The 22,721-nt window shown below is 47.2% G+C and overlaps 1 protein-coding gene across 1 annotated transcript; it reads left to right on the forward strand.

Annotated features, from left to right (window-relative positions):
* The first annotated feature begins 1,096 nt into the window (after positions 1–1,096).
* On the forward strand, positions 1,097–14,611 carry CTSE (cathepsin E). The gene is made up of 8 exons (XM_037496352.2): positions 1,097–1,115; positions 1,632–1,749; positions 2,665–2,783; positions 8,102–8,301; positions 10,256–10,378; positions 12,405–12,546; positions 12,651–12,749; positions 14,328–14,611. Exons 2-8 carry the CDS (start codon positions 1,632–1,634, stop codon positions 14,490–14,492), a joined length of 966 nt encoding a protein of 321 aa, XP_037352249.1. The 5' UTR covers positions 1,097–1,115; the 3' UTR covers positions 14,493–14,611.
* The last annotated feature ends 8,110 nt before the right edge of the window (positions 14,612–22,721 follow it).

The raw sequence follows: 22,721 nt of genomic DNA on the forward strand, positions 1-22,721 counted from the left end.
ACACTCATACACACACACACACACACACACACACACACACACAGGCACCCTGCTCCTGACCTGAGTCCTACTCAGCTTGCAAGTTCTGCCATCTTTGGGTGTGTTATGGGTGGAGGGAAAGGCCCTGTTACACACACTGTTTACTCTGGGCCTGGCTATTGATTGACTCCAGGGACCTTATCACTGGGTCCTCAGACAGGGCTGGGTGGGGCAGCCCTGAAAGTTAGGGAGAGTCTGTTCTCACTGCCCTGCGGGACGGAAGACAGGCCGGGGGTGGCAAGAAAGACCTTGGAAGAGCGAGGAAGAAGCTGGTTAGGGTCACTATGAAAATGCTCGTCCTGCTGCTGCTGGCATTCCTGGACCTGGGACCTGCCCACGGGTCACTCCACAGGTGAGGCCGGGCGACCCCGTTAGCTGGCAGGCCCCTCCCTCAAGCTTCGGGCTCCCTGGGAAACAAGAACTGATGGGGAAACAAAGAGAAGAAATTGTGGGTTTAGGACATTCACTGGCGGCCTCCGCGTGCTGGCCTGACCTCCAGTGCATGAGAGCTCGGCCCTCTGCCTCCACCTCTCCCAGAGTCGCCTGTCCACAGGGGAGCCCCTGGTGCTGGACAGAGCAGGAGCCTGCAGCTGTGGTTTGTAGCTTAAAGGGCCCAAGGGCCCACTACCAGCCGCAGTTCCTGGTCGCTTTAAAGCAGCCCTCGTGGGGCTCGTGTAAACTGCAGCCCACCCCACACCCACATCTCGGGAGGGAGGGTCACTCTGCACGTGTCCAAGAGCCTGCAGGGACAAAGCTGACACTGGACAGGCTCAGGTGGCCATTACTCTGGCCGAACTCTGCCTCGCTGCCTTCAGAGCCCCTCCTGGCAGCGCCCGAGGTGACCTCTGAAAGGAGGGGAGGATCAGAGAAGGGTGGGGGATGTGGTCCCTCTCCCACGGGCTTTGAGCTTCCTTCTCAGGGTGCCTCTCAGGAGGACTCAGTCCCTCCGGAAGAAGTTGCGGGCCCAGGGCCAGCTCGCTGAGTTCTGGAAGTCCCAGAATTTGGATATGATCCAGTACACGGAGTCCTGTGCTGCCGACCGGAGCGCCGACGAGCCCCTCGTCAACTACCTGGACGTGAGGCACCTCAGGCGGGATCTGGGGACAGGGAGAGGTGGGAGCCCGAGCCTGGGTGGTGACCCATGTCAGGCCAACTCATTAAAGCCCAGCATGGAATTCTCTGGAACGATCCAGGTGGACTGATTCCTGGGTCCCTGTGGCCTTGGCTGAGCAAGCCCCAGTGCACCCCATGAATGTGTGGGCTTCAGTGTGGGAGGAAAGGAGCAAGGCCAGCAGGCATCCCGAATGGAGGGGCCCACTTCTGCTGTCAGTCAAGTGTCCTTAGGCAAAGAACCTAACCTCTCCCTCTACCTTGCTCACAAGGGTATGAGAACGGAGGTATGTAAGTGAAGTCTTGGGGACTTGATTTGATTGCCCATCTCACAACCTGGTCCTTTGGCCTTTCCTTGCCACACCCTTGGTCTCCGTAAGCTCCAGTCTGTGTTAGCCCAGGCTCTGGGGTCCCTGGGTCCGGCCCAGGTGGGCTGGCTGCCCCTCCCCGCGGCCCACACATGCCCACCCTCCTCCCCGTAGATGGAGTACTTCGGCACCATCTCCATCGGCTCCCCGCCGCAGAACTTCACTGTCATCTTTGACACTGGCTCCTCCAACCTCTGGGTCCCCTCCGTGTACTGCACCAGCCCAGCCTGTAGTAAGTGGGGCCCAGAAGCCCAGTAGGGAATGGCTGGGAGCAGGGCCTAGCACAGGGCAGTGAGTGTTCGCTTCTGCCACACCACCTTCCCCTGTGGGACTTCTGCCGCAAGAGCAGGGTGGGCCAGGGAAAGAACTCAAATTTGACCATTTTCCAAGCTATCAACTTTCATACTGATTGACCAGAATTAACAGGGAAACTCAAACACTGAAAATATAGTTCTTTGAATACACAATGACTCACTCTCTGGGTCACCCACAGGAACGGGGACAATTCCATTCAAATGGCTATTTCTAGGCAGGTAGAGAGGTTGGGTTCTAGTGCAGCAGGTTCACTGGCTTCAAGAAGGCTTGCTGGTCTACCCCACAGCCTTTTTTTTTTTTGGGGGGGGGTGGTGAGGCTGATGGGGCACAATGCTTTGGTGGGTCCATTTGGTCAGCAGTACCTCAGGGACGTTTGTGAGGGCTGGAAAAGGAAGAGCTGGGGGGAATGTCTTTGTCTATGCATGGCAAGTTAAAGCGGACTCAGGAAGCCCTGGCTAGTGGGCTGCCAGTCGGGCGAGAAGTTGGGAGTAATTTCCTGGAATAGCAATTGTTTATCCCCGAGTTTCTTTCAAAAGCCAGGCTCTGAGCTGCCTCGACTGGTGGGGCCTGCTGCTGGCACCTGATAAACAGGACTTATCTTGGCATGACTCACGAGGTCACTATGAGCAACCACTGTGACCAGGGGTGACTATGTGATCCCCAACAGGCTACCTCCTATGGCTAGACACGAATGCCACTGCCCATGAAGGGGGGGCCAGGGCCAGCCTTTCCAGGAGCCCCACTCAGTGTCAGGAGATGAAGGAAGAGACCCGAGACATTGGGCAGGGGTGAGGTTAGCAAGCTCACAGCCCAGAGCACCCTTGCTTTCCAGGGACACATGCCAACTTCATTCCGTCCCAGTCCAGCACATATAGCGCCGTGGGGCGTCACTTCTTCATTCAGTATGGGACCGGGAGCTTGTCTGGAGTCATCGGAACGGACCAAGTCTCTGTGAGTGTGATTCCTTCATCTTTTCTCTCTTGGCCAGAAACTTGGGAGGCAGAGCATTATTCAGAGCATTTAGAGGAGCAGCTTCAGATCTGCCTCAGGAAGAGGTGGAAACAGGAGCTCGCGTCCAGGGGAAGGGAGAGGCCTGGCCTGGCAGGGAGCATTCCCTGCGTGAGGTGGTGGCAGTGGTTGAGTCTACGTAGACTGCTGGGTCCTTGAGAGGCAGCGAGGAGGTCCCCAGGTAATGCATTGGGCTGAAAACTAACAACAGGTCCCTATCCTGAAGAATAAAGAAGTCCCAGCCAGGGGTCATGGTGGAGACATAGTTACTGAATAAGTTGGAAGGTAGTGTCCCATCACGGAGACCTGGCACTATCTCCATCAGCTCTATTGACAGTTGTCAAAACAAAGGCCATATGTCAACCCTGAACTTGGTGTCCAGCTCAGGAACTGCTTCTTAAGCTCCCCTGATCAAATGTGTTCCCAGAAATACGGAGATCAATGCCCATGGGACCGAGACTTCGGAGAGTGTGGGCCTGGGTACCAGCCAGGCTCATGGGCAGCAGGATATGCCCAGGGCTTTGGGGAAACAGAGGCTGACCACCTCCAGGGAGCATCATTTCAGCTCTGGGAGTGCCCTGAAGCTAAAGGGACTCAGACTTCAGCAACATTCCTCCAAAATGGACTGGGAGTAAGACATATTATTGAGTGAAAAAATGCCAGTAGCAAAAGACACACTATCTATGTAATAATATCACACACAGATTAAACAGAACATTGTTTCTTCTAGTAGAATATATGTATGTATGTAAAGGGACAATAACTATTTAGAAGTCTACACCCCAAGCTGATTACCATAATGACCTCTGGGAAGCCAGAAAGGGACAGAAATTGGCATCGCTAGGAGGAATTTGGGCTTGTAGCCTGTTACTTATCTGCTGGCCTGCCTAGTTGGTGTGGGGCAGCAGCCAAGCCCTCAGCAACTCCAGCTTCCATTGGTTCCTCTCTCAGGTTTCTTGGCTCTTGGGCCAGGTGCATGTTTAGCTTAGTGATAAACAGGGTTGACTTGGGCTACAGGACACCCCATCAGTGTGGGGCCCAGTGCGCCCTCACCCTGGAAGCTCCAGTTCATCCTCGTTCTCCACTTGACATCTGTTTTCCTGTGCTAAGCGTCATCACCGCAGACTCTGGTCACAGCACCAGGACAGAAATAACATCCTGACCTATGCTGTTCAGCCAGCACCTGCAACTGCATCTGGTCAGTTCTGGAATACAGTCCTCCTCATATACAGCTCCTAATGGCTCTGCTCCTTTTATCAAGCCCTGAATAATAGATGATGATGTGACATGAAAAAATTGTGGATGCAGCTAATGCAGCCCTTACACAGATGATTATAACCTGAATGCTCTTATTAGAAAAGCTGAAAATCAAATATCTAAGCTTCTATTTCAAACAACAAATAAACAAGAAAATAACTGTGCCACAAACAAGAGCAAGTGAAACCCAAAGAAAGTGGAAGGAAAGAAATAATAAAGGGAATGGTTCATGGCAGTTCATTGATGAATGGTTCATCAATGAAATAGAAAAGTCACACCATAGAGAAAATCAACAGAGCCAGAATTAACTCTTTGCAAAGATTAATAAAATTGGAGAAACTCTAGCAAAACTATTACAAAAAAGAAAAAATACAGCTTAACAATATTAGAATGTCTATGGGGATTCAATCTGAGGGAGTGGGGAGAAGAAAATATGGTCTAAAAAAATATAAAAAATGATAAATGTTAAAATTTAAAAAATGAAAAAAAAAACAGTATTAGAATGAAAAATAATACGTATCTAAAAACCCAACAGACATTCAAATGATAAGAGCATATCAAGGATAATTTTATATTGATAAATGTGTTAATTTTTTAAAAATAGGAAAGGCAGCATGCCAAAACAGACAAAAGAAAAAAATTTAGAAAATACAAATTCTCCAATATCAATTTAAATATTGATTGTTATTTAAAACAAAACCCAAAAACTTTACATAAAGAAAGTTCCTGATAGACTGACTAGTAATTTCTTCCAAGCATTTAAGGAATAAAAAGCACCAACAAATAGTTAATTTCAAAAGAATGCTTCATAACTGATCTCATGAGACCAACATAAATTTAATAAGAAAGCTTAAGAAGAACATTATATATAGGAAATGAAAATTACAGACCAATCTCTTTCTCATGAATGTAGATGCAAAAATTCTAGCACATATTAGCACATAACAAAATATTAGCACATAAAATCCTGTGATATATATATATATTATATATATAATATATATATATATTATATATATATATATATATAAAAGGACACAACATTCCAACCAAGAGTCTTTTTCCCACCAGGAATTAATCAACTATCACAATAAAAGAAGAAAATTCTATAATTACCTCTATTAGACAAACTTCAACATCCATTCATGACTTCAAAGAATGGCTAGAAAATTGGAATGTAAATAACTTCCTTAATCTGTTAAAGAACCCTGCAGAAAACCTCATGATAATGTATTGTTGAGAGGCTTCTCCCTGAAATAAGGGTTGATGGATGCTCCCTATCACTGCAAAAAAGCAAGAAAAAGAAATTAAGAACATAAGGATTGTAAAGGAAGAGGCAACACGGTTATTACGTACTTCGTAGACTCTACATGTGAAAGATTCAAAAATATCCACAGATGTCTACAGTGAATTTAGCAAATGTTACTGGATCAAAATATAAATATCATTTGAATTTCCATATCAGGAAAATAGATTTTTAATGACATTATTTATTAATATCAAATACCTAGTAGTAAATTTAACAAAAATGGGCCAAGCATTGAGTGAAATTAAAGAATATGGTCAAAGAAAAGCAAACTTTAAAACCAACCCGTGAAAGCTGACCATAGATCAGCACAGGGGGGCGGGAGGGGAGCAGGAGGAGTGAGGGAGGGGCAGACCACAGGTGGCTCTGGTGGAGGACTGTGGGTCCTTCTGCGGTGGGAGGGCTACGTGACTGGCCCTGAGGAGGAAATCCTGTACTGTCAAAGCACTGGCACAAAGGCACTTCGATAAGAATAAATAAATAAGTCAGAAGGAAAAAGAAAAATATCAGATGGTTTCACTTATAGGAGGAATATAGGGGAACAAAATAAGGGATCAGGGGGAAAATTCTAAAAATTAACAGGCAACTATAAATCAGAGCCATTCTGCAGGGGAGGGGGAGGGAGAGGGACCAAAGCAGGGGTGAACGGGTGGTGGGAGTTTTATGCTGACTACACCTGAGAGGAGAAAGCAAGCATTGTACAAAAATGAATAATGATGTAAAAAATATATAAATAAATAATTGTATTAAAAATAAATTAATTAAAATTTAAAAAAGACAAGCCATGCTTTATAGATTGCATTACTCAGTATAAGTCAAAATTTTCCAAATCATTTTTCAATGTTACCTTACTCAAAATAACAATTTTTTTAATATTTTATTTTATATAATTCTTACATCATTTTTCATCTTTGCACAATGTATGCATTTTCATTGTGGTTATATTCCCGGTACAATTGCAAACCCCCCCTTATTTTGACTCTAGTTCTTCCTCTCCCCTCCCCACCCCGCCACCGTAGTGTGTCTCTGGTTTATAGACGCTTGTTGATTTTGATTTTTACTTTGTATTGATTAGTCTTTTTCCTGGTCTCTTACTTGTTTTCTAAATTCCTGCTTCAAAATAGCAATGTTTTATTAGAAATTGACCAGGTAATTCTAAAATGTACCTGGATATAGACGGAAGGCAATAAGATAACCTAAATAAAGTAAAACTCTGCTAGTCGTAAGACATAATATAAATCTATAGTAATTTAGATAATGTGGTATTGGCCCAGGATTAGCAAATATGCAAATGGAAAAGGATAGACAATTCAGAAGCTGAATTGTTCACCTGACTTTCGTTGAAAATAATAGTGCAGCAGAGAAAATAGTGTATTTGATAAATGATACTAGCTCATTTACATCAAGTTAAAAAAAATCTCTTTTGAAAGTCAGATACATTGAATGTCAGATGCAAAAAACTAAAACAATAAGGCTTTTAAAAGAAAACATAGGAAAATGTCTTCATAACCTTAAGACAGATAAATATGTCTAAAAGAAGTTACAAAAATCACTGATTATAAAGGGGAAAAATTGATAAATTTTCCCACATTGAAATTCATATTTTCTGTTTTTCCAAAGACACATTAAAAGAGTAAAACACCAGCCAGTCTGGAAGACTTTTTTTTTATTCATCTGCTCATTTATTTTTTTGGAGGGGAAGAAGATATTTGTAATGCATATATTCAACAAGGAACTTGGTTGCAGCATCGATAAAGAATTCCCCCCAATTAAAAAAAAATGCAGAAAACCCTCTTCACAAAAGAAGACCTCTTTTTGCCCAGTTTCATTAGTAACCAGGAAATATACATTAAAACCACACTGTAACCCTCCGTGTCACCACGAACAGACTGAAATGGAAAAAGGTAATGCACAGTGCTGGTCAACATTTGGAGCAATATCAAAACATTGGTATTGGAAACATCAATTGGTAAATCACTTTGGAAATTCTTTGTCAGTATTTACTCAAACCAAATACATCTCACCTTATATTCTAGCAGTCTAACTCCTAGGCATATGTCCTACAGAAATGTACACGTGTTCACCAGAAGACCAGTATAAACAGCACTATTAGGAACAGTCAAACAGAGGAAGCAGCCCAAATATCCATCAGTGGTAGATGGGGTGATAATGATGATATATTCCTACCATGGAATTCTCTTGAAAATGAACAAGTTACAACAACATGCAATAACTATAATAACAGAAGCCAGACACAAAATAATTAAGAGCATGATTCCACGTGTATAAAATTCAAAACTAGGCAAACCAATGAGTGCTGTTAGAAGTCAGGAAGCTGGTGGCTGCTAAGGGGAAATGCTATGGTTGCCAGGGGTGCCAGGGTGCCAGGGGCTGCAGAGAAGGGGTACATGGTTTGTAATAGCCTGTTTTTCAGTCAGGAGCTTGCTGATAGGGGTGGATAGAGTTTGTGAAAATTCGTTGGACCATATACTTAAGATTTTTCTATTATGTTATGTATCCTTGGATTGTTTTAATTTACATAAAGAAATTAAGTGGATGGGAATATGCCAAAAATCTCTATGCCCATTTAGTCAAGGAAAACTGAGAAGGTGAAAAATTATCAGAGGAGAGAGAGAATCCAGGCATCTGAGCCTCTGTCAGTATCTCCTATGCTACCTCCTTCTGGCTCTCTTTTCAGGTGGAAGGACTGACTGTGATAGGCCAGCAATTTGGGGAAAGTGTCACGGAACCTGGTCAGACCTTCGTCAATGCAGAGTTTGACGGAATTCTGGGCCTGGGGTACCCCTCTTTGGCTGTTGGAGGGGTGACCCCAGTGTTTGACAACATGATGGCTCAGCAGTTGGTGGATCTACCCATGTTTTCTGTGTACATGAGCAGGTAAGGCCCATCGAGCCGCCAGGTTAAGGTGAACTATGACTTCAAGTAGACACAAGGTGCAGCGGAAAGAGCAGGTGCTTAGCAGTGGGGGGAGAGGGGCACCTGGGTTGGAACTCCAGCTTGACCTATTCCCAGCTGTGTGCTCTATGGCAAAACACTACTGTCTCTGAAGTTTGAAGAAATAGAGTGTGTCTCATAAAATCATTGTGAAAAGCACTTTGTAAACTGTACCACGCTGAACTAATTTAAGCAATCTCTGGAACTGGATATTCATTTATACAGTAAATAAATATTTATTAAGCTCCTATCCCATGCTGACCATGTTGTTAGGGGCTGAAAATACAATGGAACAAGAAGGTTAGTCTGGGCCCTTAATAAGCTTAATCCCAGTGGAGGAGGTAGGAAAAATTCACAAGTATACTGATCAAATTATTAAACATTAATGAATGGAGTAACACAATGTCATGTGTACATACATTAGAATATTACTCAGCCTGAAAAAGGAAGGAAATTGTAACACGTGCATCTTACCTTTCTGTCCCTGTCCCGGTGAGATCTGGTCTGTGTCTACCTGTTACAGCATAACCCATTTGCTTGTTGTCTCCCACTTGGGGACCCCTGAATTTCCTTTATCAATCTTTGTTTCCCCTCCAGCAGGGCTGTAGTTGGGATGAGGCAGGGGCAGAACTTGAGCGTGAGGTGGGATGGTTTGGACTGTTCCACTCCCGCTTTCACCTCTTTCCAGCCCTTTCCAATTCTTTCCAGCTCTTTCTAGCCCTTTCCAGCTCTTTCCAGCCCTTTCCAGCTCTTCCCAGCCTTTTCCAGCCTGGGAAGACAGAGTTGTGATACGAAACAGCAGAGACTTTGCAGTCAGGCTGACTCGTCCATTACTTCCTTTCCCTGCACTGAAGTTTCCTCAGATGGACACTAGGCAGATGTAAGAATTAAGTGAGACTAATTAGATAAAATTCTTAGCAGAGCAGCTTGTTTGCAAGTCACATAAATGTCAGTTCCTGGGCCTCCCCTGGCGGTGCAGCAGTTGAGCACTGGGCTGTGAAGCTGCCCACAGCCTCTGCAGTGCCTGTTCGATCCCCGGCCACCAGCGAGGGTCCCACATGGCGCGCAGACCTCTCCTGCCACACCTGCTGCTCCCCTCAGCAGCAGTGTATTTCGTCAATCTGCCTGTTCTATTCCCTGCTCTGGCTCTGGTAATTCTCTCACCCTCCTGCACTTTTGACCGTACCTAATGCTTGTATAAATAAATAAATAAATCTTTAAAAAAAAAAAAAAAGTCAGTTCCTCCTCTCCCTTCCCTCTAATGTCTGTCCTGAGACCTCCATATACCAGTTCCCTTCTGCTTTACTGCCCTGCCTGGCAGAGCCAGAGTTTTGTATTTTTCTGATTATTTTATTCCTGAAAATGAAATAGTGTTGCATCCTATTTGTGTCCTGCTAGATGACAGAACATAATTTGAGAAATCAACACCACTGAAAATTAATAAATACTTTAGCTCTAGTTGGTCTTGTTGTGTTCAAATTAGCTTTTTTGCCTTAACACAAAGAAGGGGTGTCGTCGAAGCCCAAGCCCCAGCACAAGCATAGTGGGGAAGAGTGTGAGGAAAAGATGTCCTTGGGGGGCACCTCGAGTCAGGTGTTGAGCACACCCCAGGGTGAGCACCCCAGGGTGCGGTCTGCATGACTGAGCTTGCTGTCCCATCTCCGTCGTCCTAACCCTTTTACCCAACACGCAGTGGGACATTCACATGTTGTTGCGCAGTTGTGCCCTAAAATCCCAGACTAATCGATTAGCGGTAGCCAGAAGCCCTGGCTCAAAACCCAGGCGGCCATTTCTGCTTGTCTGGGGACTTGGTGTGAGTGACAGCCATGGAGCAGACTGCTGGCCGAGGCTCTCCACAGTGGCCAGTCCTTGACAAAATGCCCTTCTCTCCTTGCAGTGACCCAGAAGGTGGTGCGGGCAGCGAGGTGATTTTTGGAGGCTATGATTATTCGCATTTCTCTGGGAGCCTGAACTGGGTCCCGGTCACCATGCAAGGCTACTGGCAGATTGCGCTGGACTCGTGAGTATTCCTCATGGAAGCGGTTGTGCTGTAGGGAGGGACTCATCACAGGGACGACTAGAATTGCGTTGACTGAACTGACCTGAATGAACCACTGGTCTGGGGAGAGGATGCTGGGAGCACCCTGTGTGAGACCAGAGAGGCTGCTGAGCAGAGGTACAGGCGGCAAGTGTGGGACCAGCCCTCGGCTTCCTGTCTGATGGTGGGTGACAATGACTCAACACACATTACAGACGAACCAGCAGGCAACTACTGGCTCATTCACATTAGTTAACAGGCAAGACAAGGGCTGAGAGATGTGGGAATGCAGAGTGAACTGCTCTTGCCTTCACGAAGCTTGTACAGAGATGAGACGTGGCTCACTGACTATGTGACCAGCTGCTCCCCTGGGGTCCACATCAGAAAGAAATGAAATGGAAGCACCATATCAAACATCCCTGCACCCCGTGTTCACTGCAGCTTTACCTACAACAGCAGAGATAGGGAAACAACCTAAGTGTCCATCAACATGTGAATGTGGGTAAAAAAATGTGTGTACACACACACGCACACATGAACACAACTCCGCCATAAAAAAGAAAGAAATCCTGTCATTTGTCACAGCATGGATGAATTTGGGGGCATCAATGTAAGTAAAAATAAGTCAGACGGAGAAATACAAATACTCTATGATCTCACTTAGTCTAAAAAAATCCCAAACTCATAGAAAATGAGATGAGATCATTGATTGCCAGAGGTGGGGTGGGGGTGAGGAAGCTGGGTAGAGGGGGCAAAAGCTACAAACTTCCAGTTAGAAGGTAAACAAGTCCTGGGGTGTAATGACTGCATTAACACTGCTGTGTGGTCTGTTTGAAAGTTGCTGACAGCGTAGATGCAGATGCAGAGTTCTTATCACAGGAAGAAACATTTCCTAACTATATGAGGGATGGATGTTATCTACACTTACTGTGTGATCATTTCACAATACACACAATGCCAAATCACCAGCTGCACCTCTTGAACTGATATAGTGTGGTGTATGTGTGCTATATCAATAAAATGGAAGGAAAAAAAATACGAGACATATGCAAATCACCACCATGGCAGGGCCAGGCAGCTTCTGTCTTAGAACTCCAGGTTTCCTGGGAGTGGGGCATGGAAATGGAGACTAGGCCTGATATACTATCTGGGCTTAAGAGCTGAGAAATCAGCCAGACCCCGCCCCATACCTAGCACTGTCCTAGATAGCACAGGAATTCAAAGAAATGAAATTACGTTTCCATGCCACCCAGAATAAGTTGCTGCAAGACGCCGGGCTTGTGCTAGTCCGGGGGACACACTGCTGTCTCCTGGAGGCTTTTCTGCTGCAGGGATTCACCTGTTTATGGGTCATGATACCACGTAGGTTATGACCATCTGCAATTTTTTATTTATTTTTATTTCATTTTTTTATAGAGGCATATTTTATTTATTTGTTTGTTTGTTTGTTTATACATGCACTGGGTACAGTCAGAAGCACGGGAGGGTGAGAAAATTCACCAGAGCCAGAGCGGGGAGCAGAGCAGGCAGAAGGACGGAAGTACACTGCTGAGGGGAGCAGCGGGCGGCAGGAGAGGTCTGCGCGCCATGTGGGACCCTCCTCCGGTGGCCAGAGAGCAGCCGGGGAGCGAACCGGTGCTGCAGAGGCTGCGGGCAGCTTCGCAACCCAGCGCTCAACCGCTGTGCTACCAGGGAGGCCCCATCTGCAATTTTTTAAATGAAGAGAAAACATTGTGTGCAGGTCACATATTCAGGTTAAGCACTGACTGATGAAATTTTATTTCGTGCATGTGTGTACAGTGTGAGGACATAGATCCACTCCTTGTGATGGGTCTCAGTCCAAGCAAAATTGAGAATGGTTCCTGTGGTGAGAGAGCAAAGAGGAAATCTCCACCGGGCCTGTGGCCCAGCAGAGAGTGAGGGCTGTGGGGGTGAGGGGCGGGGGCTCTCTGGAGCTGGGGGTGGCTGGGCGGGAGTAGGGTGCTGACCATGCTCCCTCTGCTCTCAGAATCCAGGTGGGCAGCTCCGTGATGTTCTGCGGGGAAGGCTGCCAGGCCATTGTGGACACAGGGACCTCCCTCATCACAGGCCCCTCTGACAACATCAAGCAACTGCAAAAAGCCATTGGGGCAGAGCCAGTGCATGGAGAAGTGAGGACCTGTCTGGGCGGGTGGTCGGGGTGTCGGGTTGGGGGGCCTGGACCCTCCCTCGGGAGCTGGGAAGCCTGCAGGTGGACCCCTGTGTTGTGTTGTAGTATGCTGTGGAGTGTGTCAACCTCAACGTCATGCCAGATGTCACCTTTATCATCAACGGAGTCCCCTACACCCTCCAGCCAACTGCCTACACCCTGCTGGTAATAACCATTTCCTTATTCTGCAACTCACAGCAGCTACTTCCCCTTTCAAACAGTTGCCACTTAGGCTGCATTTACCCCGAAACCCCTCCCACTGAAGTGGTGTCCCCTCTGGGAGCTGCCAATGGTGAAGAGACCACCAGTCTGGGTCTGAGTCTCTGTCCTGCCACGAAGTAGCAGGAAACCTTGGACAAGTTGAGTTTTTTGACTGAAATTTGCTCAACCACCAAGTCAAACCAGGGGGTACTGTCCTCCCATTTCACAGATGAGGATATTAAGACTCAGAGTTCCATGGTTCAAGATAGGAACTTCTTGGGTCAGGATGGGGGGACAGAAGAAGGTTATGCCTCCTATAACATTCCTCTAGCATTCTCCCCAAACAAGAAAACACCTTTTGTGCAGGAAACTCCTAAGTTTGGAGGGCAGGTAGAAAGAAAGCTCTCGGGTGTGGTGAGAATCTATGATCACATTAGTTCACTCCACACAATATTGCAAAATTTTCAATATTGCACTTTGGCGACACTTTCCCCACTAATTTTACCCAAGCATCACCCACGGCATCAGGATGAGCTTGCCGGGGGGAGGCATCGCGGTGGAGACTGAGGATGTTAGGGATTACCTAAGCCCCACACTCAGCCTCCATGAAAACCTTCCCAAAGTCACCAAATACAGACAATGCAGGTCACAACAAATATTAAAGCACGTCAGGACCCCTGAACTGCCCCACAAAGGGACTCTGAACAACCACAGAGGACAAGGCAGACATTGCAATGGTGCCTTGCTCATCAGCCTGTGCTCCTATTGCTGCCCCAGCACCCCACACTCTCCACGTCTCCTCGTGCGAGTGGTTGCCCACCCCCACATCCTTCCATCTGCCCAAGATGGTGCCACCAGATTTCAATCAGAACCTCCTCAACCCACCAAGGATGCAGTAATAGCATTGACTCTTTCATGTCCTTCCTCTCAAGAAAGTTCTTTAAGTTCCCTGTGAATCTCCCCACACCCTCATCAGCAACCCCAAAGTTCAATCCTCACTGCAAAGACCACACCTGCTAAACTAAAAAATAACGTTGAGGGAGGTTATTATTCTTCTCCCGGAACAGCAGATGCTTAATGGCCTAACACCTAAAAGGAGCCACTCAAATGAGTTTTCCCAGGACATCAACAAGAAAAGAGCAGCAGCTGGTCACTTGCCAAGCAACTTCTCTCCTTTAAAAAGACTAAGTTGAGTTTCACTAGAAACTAAGGACACCAGAACTTAAGCCAAGAACTTGTGCCAATATTTTTGCTCTTCCCTGAAATATAACTAAAACATGGGCAGGTAAAACAATGCTGAGAGATGTTTCATAGATGAATAGTTCTCAAAATTAGAGATCCTAGACATCCAGGCCCACATACATGAACTTGTACAACTGCTTTATTGAGTCAGCAGGGTAGAGATATAGGCAGTGAGAAGAAAAACCACCCAGCCAAAAGTGTGAAGTGGCTGTCCAAGGCCTTCAATGCAACCACACAGTACAGCCTCCAGGTAGCACTACTTCCTTCTTCCTGCGTGTAACATACTTCTTCCAACCCCAGGATTTTGTGGATGGAGTAGAGTTCTGCAGCAGCGGCTTTCAAGGTCTTGACATCCAACCTCCAGCTGGGCCCCTCTGGATCCTGGGTGATGTCTTCATTAGGCAGTTTTACTCTGTCTTTGACCGTGGGAATAACCGTGTGGGCTTGGCCCCAGCAGTACCCTAAATAGGGGCTGTGTGTCTGTGCCTGCCTGTCTGACAGCTTTGGAAATCCAGCTGGAGATGAGGTTGGGGCAATCTTCACACATGTCAATGTCATTTTCAATAAAATGTTGTTGTGCCAGAGCTGCAGCTTGAATAAGGAACAGAATATGATGACAAATGCAAATGCATACTCATGCACACACACACACACGCACACACACACACTTCACACAGACAATACCTCCATCACCACCATGATGGAAGAGTTAAGTTGTGTGCCTGTAGGGTAAGATAAAAAATCAGGCTTTTCTGCCCTCCCGCCATCAGGATAGATGAGGGAACCCTGTGATCCTGAATGCATGCCTGATGGCGGGCATCTGAAGTGGGTACACCTGCGCTAAGACTGTGCTTTTTAAGGGCGGCGTCACAGGGACGCCAGCAGAAGCAGCAGAAGCCGAAAGAGAAGAAGCCCGAAGCAGAAGCAGAGAATGCCAGAGAGCCCAGATAGAGTGAGGATTTGCTGGGGGCTGGGAGGACTGCCAGCCTCCCAGCCCCCCAGCACCCCTGCCTGCCACGTACCCGCTGAACCCCAATAAAAAACCTGCAAAGCCCACTAAGGACTCTGACTCCTCCTTTACCCGATCTGCATGGGATCAGAGAACCTGCACTGTGGCCAGTCCTGCCCTTTACAGTGCCCATGCTTCTTATTGCTTTGTGGTAACTTTTCATGGTGGAAATCTCCAAACAATTGCACCAGCAAAGATTATAGTGCGATAAATCCCAGTGCACGCCTGCCAGCTACCAGCCAGGTGTGCAGCCAGGTCTGCTTTATCTGCACCACCCATTCCTCTCTCCAGCCCTTCATCCCTGGATTATTTTGACACCAATTCTTAGCACAGTTTCACTTTATCCATAGTCCTTAAAAATATCCTTAAATATGCAGTCAGTGCATATAGGTCAACTATCCCTATAGGTCAAATAACCCTATTGCCTCATAGATGTTTGGTTACTTCTACAGTTCATTTGTTTGTATCAGGATTTGTGTCCAAAATTACATTTGTTTGGGGCCTCCCTGGTGGCGCAGCGGTTGAGCGCTGGGTTGCGAAGCTGCCCGCAGCCTCTGCAGCGCCGGTTCGATCCCTGGCGCTGGGCGAGGGTCCCACATGGTACACAGACCTCTCCTGCCACCCGCTGCTCCCCTCAGCAATGTACTTCAGTCCTTCTGCCTGTTCTGCTCCCTGCTCTGGCTCTGATGAATTCTCTCACCCTCCCGTGCTTCTGACTGTACCCAGTGCTTGTATAAATAAATAAATAAATATTTTTTTAAAAAAAAATTACATTTGTTTGAAATAGCTCTTCTGACTGTTTTCATCTGTAGAGCTCACCGAATTCTGAGCTCTGCTGGCTGAAATCCAGAGGTGTTATATAACATGGCCCCCAGAGCCTGTCTTACTTATTAAATGGTAGTTAGATGTCCAGGCCTGACTTTGTGGCAAGAATCCTTCAGAGATGGTGCTGGTGTTACTAAGGCACCCGTGACACCTGGGGCCTCCCTGTGATGTTAGGGCTGGTGAGTGAATTCTAGACTTGTCTTCCTCCTCCAGCTATGACAAGTTCCCTTCAGCATCTTACCTAAAGGTTTCAGCAGTCATTGATGGGCACAGCCAGATCCACACTACCATTTGGTGCCAACCAGGGGGTTTTCTGATTCTATTTTTCTTTCTGCATTTCTTAATTGAATTCTTTAAAAAAACAAAAATAAAAAACTTGTGGGCCTCTCTGGTGGCGCCAGCGGTTGAGCGCTGCACTGTGAAGCTGTCCATAGCCTCTGCAGCATGGGTTCAATCCCAGTCGGCCAGCGAGAATACCACATGGCGCAGCAAAACCCTCCTGTCTCTCCCGCTGCTCCCCTCAGCAGTGTATTTCGTCAGTCTGCCTGTTCTGTTCCCCACTCTGTCTCTGGTGAATCCTCTCACTCTCCCACACGTCTGGCCTATACCCCAGTTCTTGTATAAATAAATAAATCTTTAAAAAAAACTTGTTATTTGGATTCTATAAAAATTAACTTTAATCAACTCTTTGCTTATTACAAAGCACAGCTCACAAGGAAAGTTAAGATAATGACGGGCTTTTTTTCCCCTTTACTTACCAGCTTTCAGAATAATGAGTGTATTACAATTTACCGCAAATTTTAAATACTCAAATCTTGTCGTCTTTAGTCATTGGGTGTCCCTTCAGGTTAGTCCCTATGAACTTTGACTCGATCACAATACAGGGACACACCAGGCCCATCTTCCCAAGCCTTCCTAGCTCTTGGGAGGGTGAATGCTTGTTATAAATGAAAACATTTAATTTCAGCTTTGGGGTCCCAGGACCTGTCCTGAGGGAGCTGACATGGGACTTCTCCTCTGAGTTGCAACCCCATCCTGGGGGAATCTCTTGCCACCAGAAATGACTTGTTTTACTTTTCTTCTTCTGTTTTTGCTTTTTGTCAAATGGAAATACCTTCAAAGTTTTTATAGATAGTCCTCCATGGTCCTCCCCTTCAGAGATAAGCACTATTGTCAATTTCAAGTGTTTTATATAGACTTTTTTCTTTGCATATATAAACAGAGATGGCTACTGGCAAGGAAATCTTTTTGTTTCTACAAAAAAGGGCTCACATTACACATCCTCAGAACTGCTCTTCATTTAACAGCAGATTCCATACCAGTACAGAGAGCTCACTCCTTCTAACACTGGCATGATGCCCATTTATAAATCATGTCCTCGCTCTTTTCAAAAAAAAAAAAAAAAAGATTTATTTATGCATACAAGAACTGGGGCGTAGGCCAAAGGTGGGGGAGGGGTGAAAGGATTCACCAGAGACAGAGTGGGGAGCAGAGCAGGATGAGACAGGAGAGGTCTGCTGTGCCATGTGAGTCACCTCCCTGGCCAGGGACTGAACTCAGACCGAGGTGGTAATAGCGCTGAGGCTTAGCCCCTAGGCCACCAGGGAGGCCCCCATCATGTCTTCTCTTCACCTGGAGTTTAATTCAACCCTAAGCAGTTCATTCTGTGCCACGCCTAATCCATGCACTCTGAGCTGCAAGACTGGCCCAGGTCACTTCCAGCAGCAGGACTTGTGGAAAACGCAGGCTTCTGGTCAGACAACCTGCACTCACCTGCGCTTGGTCCCTCATCACTTGGTGACCTTGGGTAGTTGCTTCCTGTCTCTGTGCTCCAGGTGTCGGGAGGAGGCCATGAGCTGCCCTGGGCGGAAGCTGCCCTTCCTTTTAAGCATCATGGTCAAGGTAGATCAAAATCCTAGGCCTCTAGGGAGTTTTCTGTTTTAACTTCTCCACGCACACCAACACGAGGCCCTCAGGGTCCGTGGAGTTACAGCTGCAGTAGATAAAGCATTTTCAACCAGAAGGGACCTTGGGTCTTTAGGACCCAACTGGCTCATTCATTACAAAGCCAAGACTCAGAGAAGGGAAGTAACTGGCCCCTGGTCACGCAACTACACTCATCTCACATACGTTTGTTTCTTTGTTTTTTACTAAATTACCACTTTCAGAGTTACTGCAGAACAACCTGGTCCTAATAAACTATCAAAGCAGAGTCCTAGCATTTTAACAGCACAGCTCGGCTCCGGTCAGGCCTGGGCGGCTCCTGGCACCAGCTTGGGAACCTGCCTCAAGGATTATTCCTCTGTATATGGACATGATGCTGGTAACTAGCTGGTGGGCTGGTGTAAGGACTCAATAGTGTCACACTTGTGAATATGTAACCAGAAGACCGGAGTTCGGGCCAACTGTCACCACCAGATGCCAATAGAGACAGGAATTGAATCTTTAAGGGCACCTCAATCAGACAGCAAGCAATCTGGAAGACGGGGGTGGGGAGGTGTTAACACCCTAAAGAAACCAGCTTAAAGTTTCATGTCCAGCTGACTTTATAGTGAATTGAACAATGACAGGTCAGCAGGAAGCAGGCCTTCACCGCTGCCGGGAACTTGTGACATCCAGCCCAGAGCTCCTTATCGCCCTCCTGGACACCTGGCCTCAGGGGCATCCCACTGGCTGAGCCTGGTCTTCAGATAGTGCTGGCTCCCCACACTCCTCCAGACATGTCCTGGCTGGCTCCCCAAACTCCTTCAGATGTGTCCTTGGGCTGGAAAATTAACTCAGAGAAGACAGGCCATAAACAGTGTGTACGCAGATTTCCTATTAGACCGTGCATGGTGTCTCACCTGATCTCCTCCCCTTCCCTAACCTCTATAAAATACGCAGTTTGACTGTTTGACACACCTGTGCTCACTAAGGGACCAGACTGTCCCTCAACCTTCATAAAAGGCAGAAAGTCTCTGAGTAAAGCCCCTGACTTTGTGCCTTTTGCTCTAAACCAAAGCTTGCAGGACGACATTCCTGTGGGGGTCAGTGGGGAGCCTGCTGTGAATGTTCTGGCAGGTCCAGTCTGGAGCCTGGGGCAGGGTCTGGAGAATGGAAAGGAAGTGGCCTGCCTGCAGGACATGGGAGCAGCCCCAGCGCAGAGCTGTCCCGCCCTGGTTCTGCTCTGAGCACTCCGTCCCTCAAGATGAAAGTGACACTCAGTTCCCGGACAGACCCCTGGTGGCTGTGAAAACCTGCTGAGGCCTCTTGGCTGTTCTGAGGTTTCCGAAACTGGCCTTTGATCTTTGTGACCTTCACATCAATGTTGTCACCTGAAATCCAGGCTCCTGTCCATGTTCCATGTCCCTCACACAAGTGGAGATGAGGGCCTCTCTGCGGGTGACCAATGGACACCAACCTTGCCGACATTTCTAAGCAGATGATTTATAAATCTATGACTTTTCCAAATAACCCCTGTATCTCTGTTTCTCTGGTCCTACAAGTCACTGATTTACCGAAGAAATGTTTTTGGAGGACTATCTTGTCCAGGATCCCTAAAGGAAAAAATATTTTAAATGCCTGCATCAGATGCTGATATTTAGTATTTTACTAGGATATTTAATTCAAAGGAAGCAAGGGAAGGGGATGGAGAGGTAAGGAAGAGGAAGCAGGGGCATAAATACAAGAAGGTGAGTTTCCAAGCTGATGATAGATTTGTCGCAACCACAGCAGTGGCTGAGTCCCACCGGAGACCCAGCAAGGCCGCAGAGCCAAGCGCAGCTCAGGGAGTCTTGCAAGGGCCACTGGCAGTTGGTGGTGGGTGGGCGAGTTCCCCTTCTAGCTGCTGGTCTCTGTTCTCCTGTCTCCCTTGGGCAGTCTTGCTCGTGAGCAATCCCGGGCTCTTCTGATTCGTGTACCCAGGCTCTCCAGGAGGCAGGGCCTATGGGAGCCTGCCGGCATGAATGCAGGCCCAGGGCCCCCTCATTTTCAGGCAGTGCCCAATTTGCAGGGTGTTTGGCTTGTGTGGGACCAGGAGGGTGGAGCCAGGAGGCAGGGCCAAGCCAAACCACTGCTGTGGTCTGGGAACAGAATCCTAACCGAGACAGATAGCTTACCTGCATGGAGCCTAACTGTGCCCTGGGAATGTCCTGCTGGCACCCGCCTCACCTAGACAAGACAAAAGTTCTTCATCCCCCACCCACCTTGCCCTGCTCCCAATGCAGCAGCTTTGCTCTGCCCCGGGCTGTCTGCAGAGCAAAAGCTCATTCCCCACCTGCCTCCTACCCCTCCTCATGTCCCCAGCACATCTTCGTGTTCAGCGAATGTTATTGAGAGCCGTCCAAATGCAGGAGTGGGAGAAGGAAGGTTGTCTGACTCCCCACTGAATGCACAGCCCCTGCTCAGTGTTCCAAACTGAGTGATCGAACAAGTCAGTGACTCTCTGAAAAGACCTTGTTGGTTCTGTCGCAAAATTGCTTCTCTGATTTGCATACCTGACCCCATGCCCCAGACGTTACCTTCACCAGACATATTTCATGCCCAGCGTGATGCCCTGTTCTGCTTCTCCTTTTTCCCCAGACATTTCGGCAACCCCCTCCGCATTTCCCCCGACAGTACCCAGGGTCACAAACCGACGTCCATGATTTTCAGGCTCTCCAGGCCTTGTCTCGGCTTGACCTCCTGTGCTCACATCTATTCCACCCCAGGCCAAAGGAAGCCGTTCCCATTTTCTCACCGGCACACATCTGCTCCCAAGATTCCTACTCTATGCAGCAGAGAAACAACTCCTCCAGGTGGCCCCTTTTCAACAATTGCTAAGACTGTGGTGTAGAGATGTTCAATCGAGTGCCCTGAAAAGCCAGATCGGCGTCTCTGTCCTAAGCATTCTCTGAGTGCAGCCATTTCCTCTACCCAAGCAGCACGTAGCACCTCCACCCAGGTAGGGCCCACCCAGCCTCAGATCTCTTCTCCTGATGTTAAACCTGACCCCCTCCTCCACTTCACACACTTCTCCAGACCTCTGTACCCCTCAAGCTGCAATTCAACTCCCTCCTTTCCATGAAGCCTCCTAGATGCCTTCTAACTAGAAGTCATCTCTTCTTCCTCCAAATCACCACCCCTTAGGTGCATCTCTTATGTTACTATTTGCAATGTGTCTTAGTTGGGTTGACAAAATTTAAGTATCTATTTTGTGTCCTCAAAGGGTCTGACATTTTAAGATTGTTGAATGATGCAAAAAGGAGGGAGAAGGAAGGAAATGCAATGGCTGCCGCATCAGGGACTCCCCTGCAGGAGAGAGGCAGAGTCACCCTCCACAGGAGCATGTGTCAGAGCATGAAAGGAAGTGCTGAGTCTTGATCTATCTGGACAGGGAAGTGGTCCTCAGCTTGAGGGTGGTTGATGACTTGGCTTCCAAAGGTCTCAAGGATAGTTCTGCAAATGTCCCCTGAAAGTGTAGGTTTCGGGCCCGTGTCCAGAGACAATGAGGACTAGCTGAGGATGGCTCACTCCCTCCACCCAAAAGCACCTACGACAGCAGGCCTCATAGCTCACTCTCCCCCCTTTTCTCTTCCCTCAACTCCCCCCACCACCACCACCTGTGTCTTTCACACACACACACACACACACACACACACACTCGTTTATTTAAAACCTGATCTCAGAAGAGTAAAAGAATGTTGGGCAAAATTCTAAAGGGTAACAACTTAAGAACAAATCAGCCATCATCAATCAGTATTGTCCTAAATGGATGGACCTCAGGGTGATTATGTCAAGTGAAATAAGTCAAGAAGGGGAAGACAAATCTCTAATGGTTTCACTCTTCTATGGAATATAAATAAGCAAAAAACATACACAGAAAAAATATAGTTGGAATAAATCTTGAACTCAGTGAAAGAATATAATGGTCAGCAAAGGGAAGTGGGGGGTGGGGTGGGGAGGGAGGCAGACGGGGTGTGGGCACAGTGGGTTGCATGGAGGATGAGTGAAACATGTCACTTACAGAAGAACAAAAATGTAAGCCCCCCAAATAAACTACTTTTTAAAATAGTAGTGTTCTTAGGGGGATTGACGTGCCCTTTCCCAAGTAAGAAAAGAGCATTTTGGGTAAATACGCTCTGGAATTTTTCCAACTTGAGTGTGTCCTGTCCAGTATCACACTTCATGGAAATCTTTGCATCCACCCCCTCACCCCCGCCCCAAGGCATGTTTGCTGATTGAAGCAAGAAAATCAGCATCCACTGGAGACTTTACAAGGCCTGTACCTGACACAGCATGTGGCTGAGTAAGGGGTTCAAGGTTACTGAGTCTGTGTCTGAGGAGTGGATGGTCGAGTGGGCCTGACAGGGACAGGCGGTCAATGGAGCAGCATCAGGGACTCGTGTGGAACACAAGGAAGAACTTCATTACTGGGGAATGAATGTACGCATGTCGCAGGATTATTGACAAGGAATGGGTTACCACGGTTGAAAAAGCCAGCTCAGAAGGGATGCGGGCATGGAGCAGGCATCAAAAGTATTATAAATCTCAAGGGGATCTCATGGGACCTGGTGACCCTAATTTGGGCATGTCTCAACTTTATTCCCCTTTTATCTTTCAACCATAGTTAAGAAAATGTTCCAAACAGTTCAAAGAGAGGCCCAAATTAGCCTCATGCTGACAACATTTTAAATTGTTGTAGCCTTTTAAGTATTCTCATCTAGAAGCCCAGAGATGTCAGGACTTGCCTGCCATCTCACAAGTCAGCGGGCATGTGTGTGTGTGTGTGTGTGTGTGTGTGTGTGTGTGTTGCATGTGGTGTGTCTACTGCATTAGAACGAGGGCAGGGTGTACGGCTGGGCCCTCTCTACTAGGCTGCTGGCGGGGCCTAATCTACTACA

This window comes from Talpa occidentalis, unplaced genomic scaffold (genome assembly GCF_014898055.3).
Source record: "Talpa occidentalis isolate TD23 unplaced genomic scaffold, MPIMG_talOcc4v2.1 talOcc4.8, whole genome shotgun sequence".
Lineage (NCBI taxonomy): Eukaryota > Metazoa > Chordata > Mammalia > Eulipotyphla > Talpidae > Talpa > Talpa occidentalis.

What these genes read in the sequence shown, in the direction of transcription:
- CTSE (XM_037496352.2), top strand. Translation starts at nt 1,632, where the DNA reads ATGGAGTACTTCGGCACCATCTCCATCGGCTCCCCGCCGCAGAACTTC. An exon ending in TCGGAACGGACCAAGTCTCT is followed by an intron (nt 2,784 to 8,101) that starts GTGAGTGTGATT and finishes CTCTCTTTTCAG; the next exon opens with GTGGAAGGACTGACTGTGAT. An exon ending in TTTTCTGTGTACATGAGCAG is followed by an intron (nt 8,302 to 10,255) that starts GTAAGGCCCATC and finishes CTCTCCTTGCAG; the next exon opens with TGACCCAGAAGGTGGTGCGG.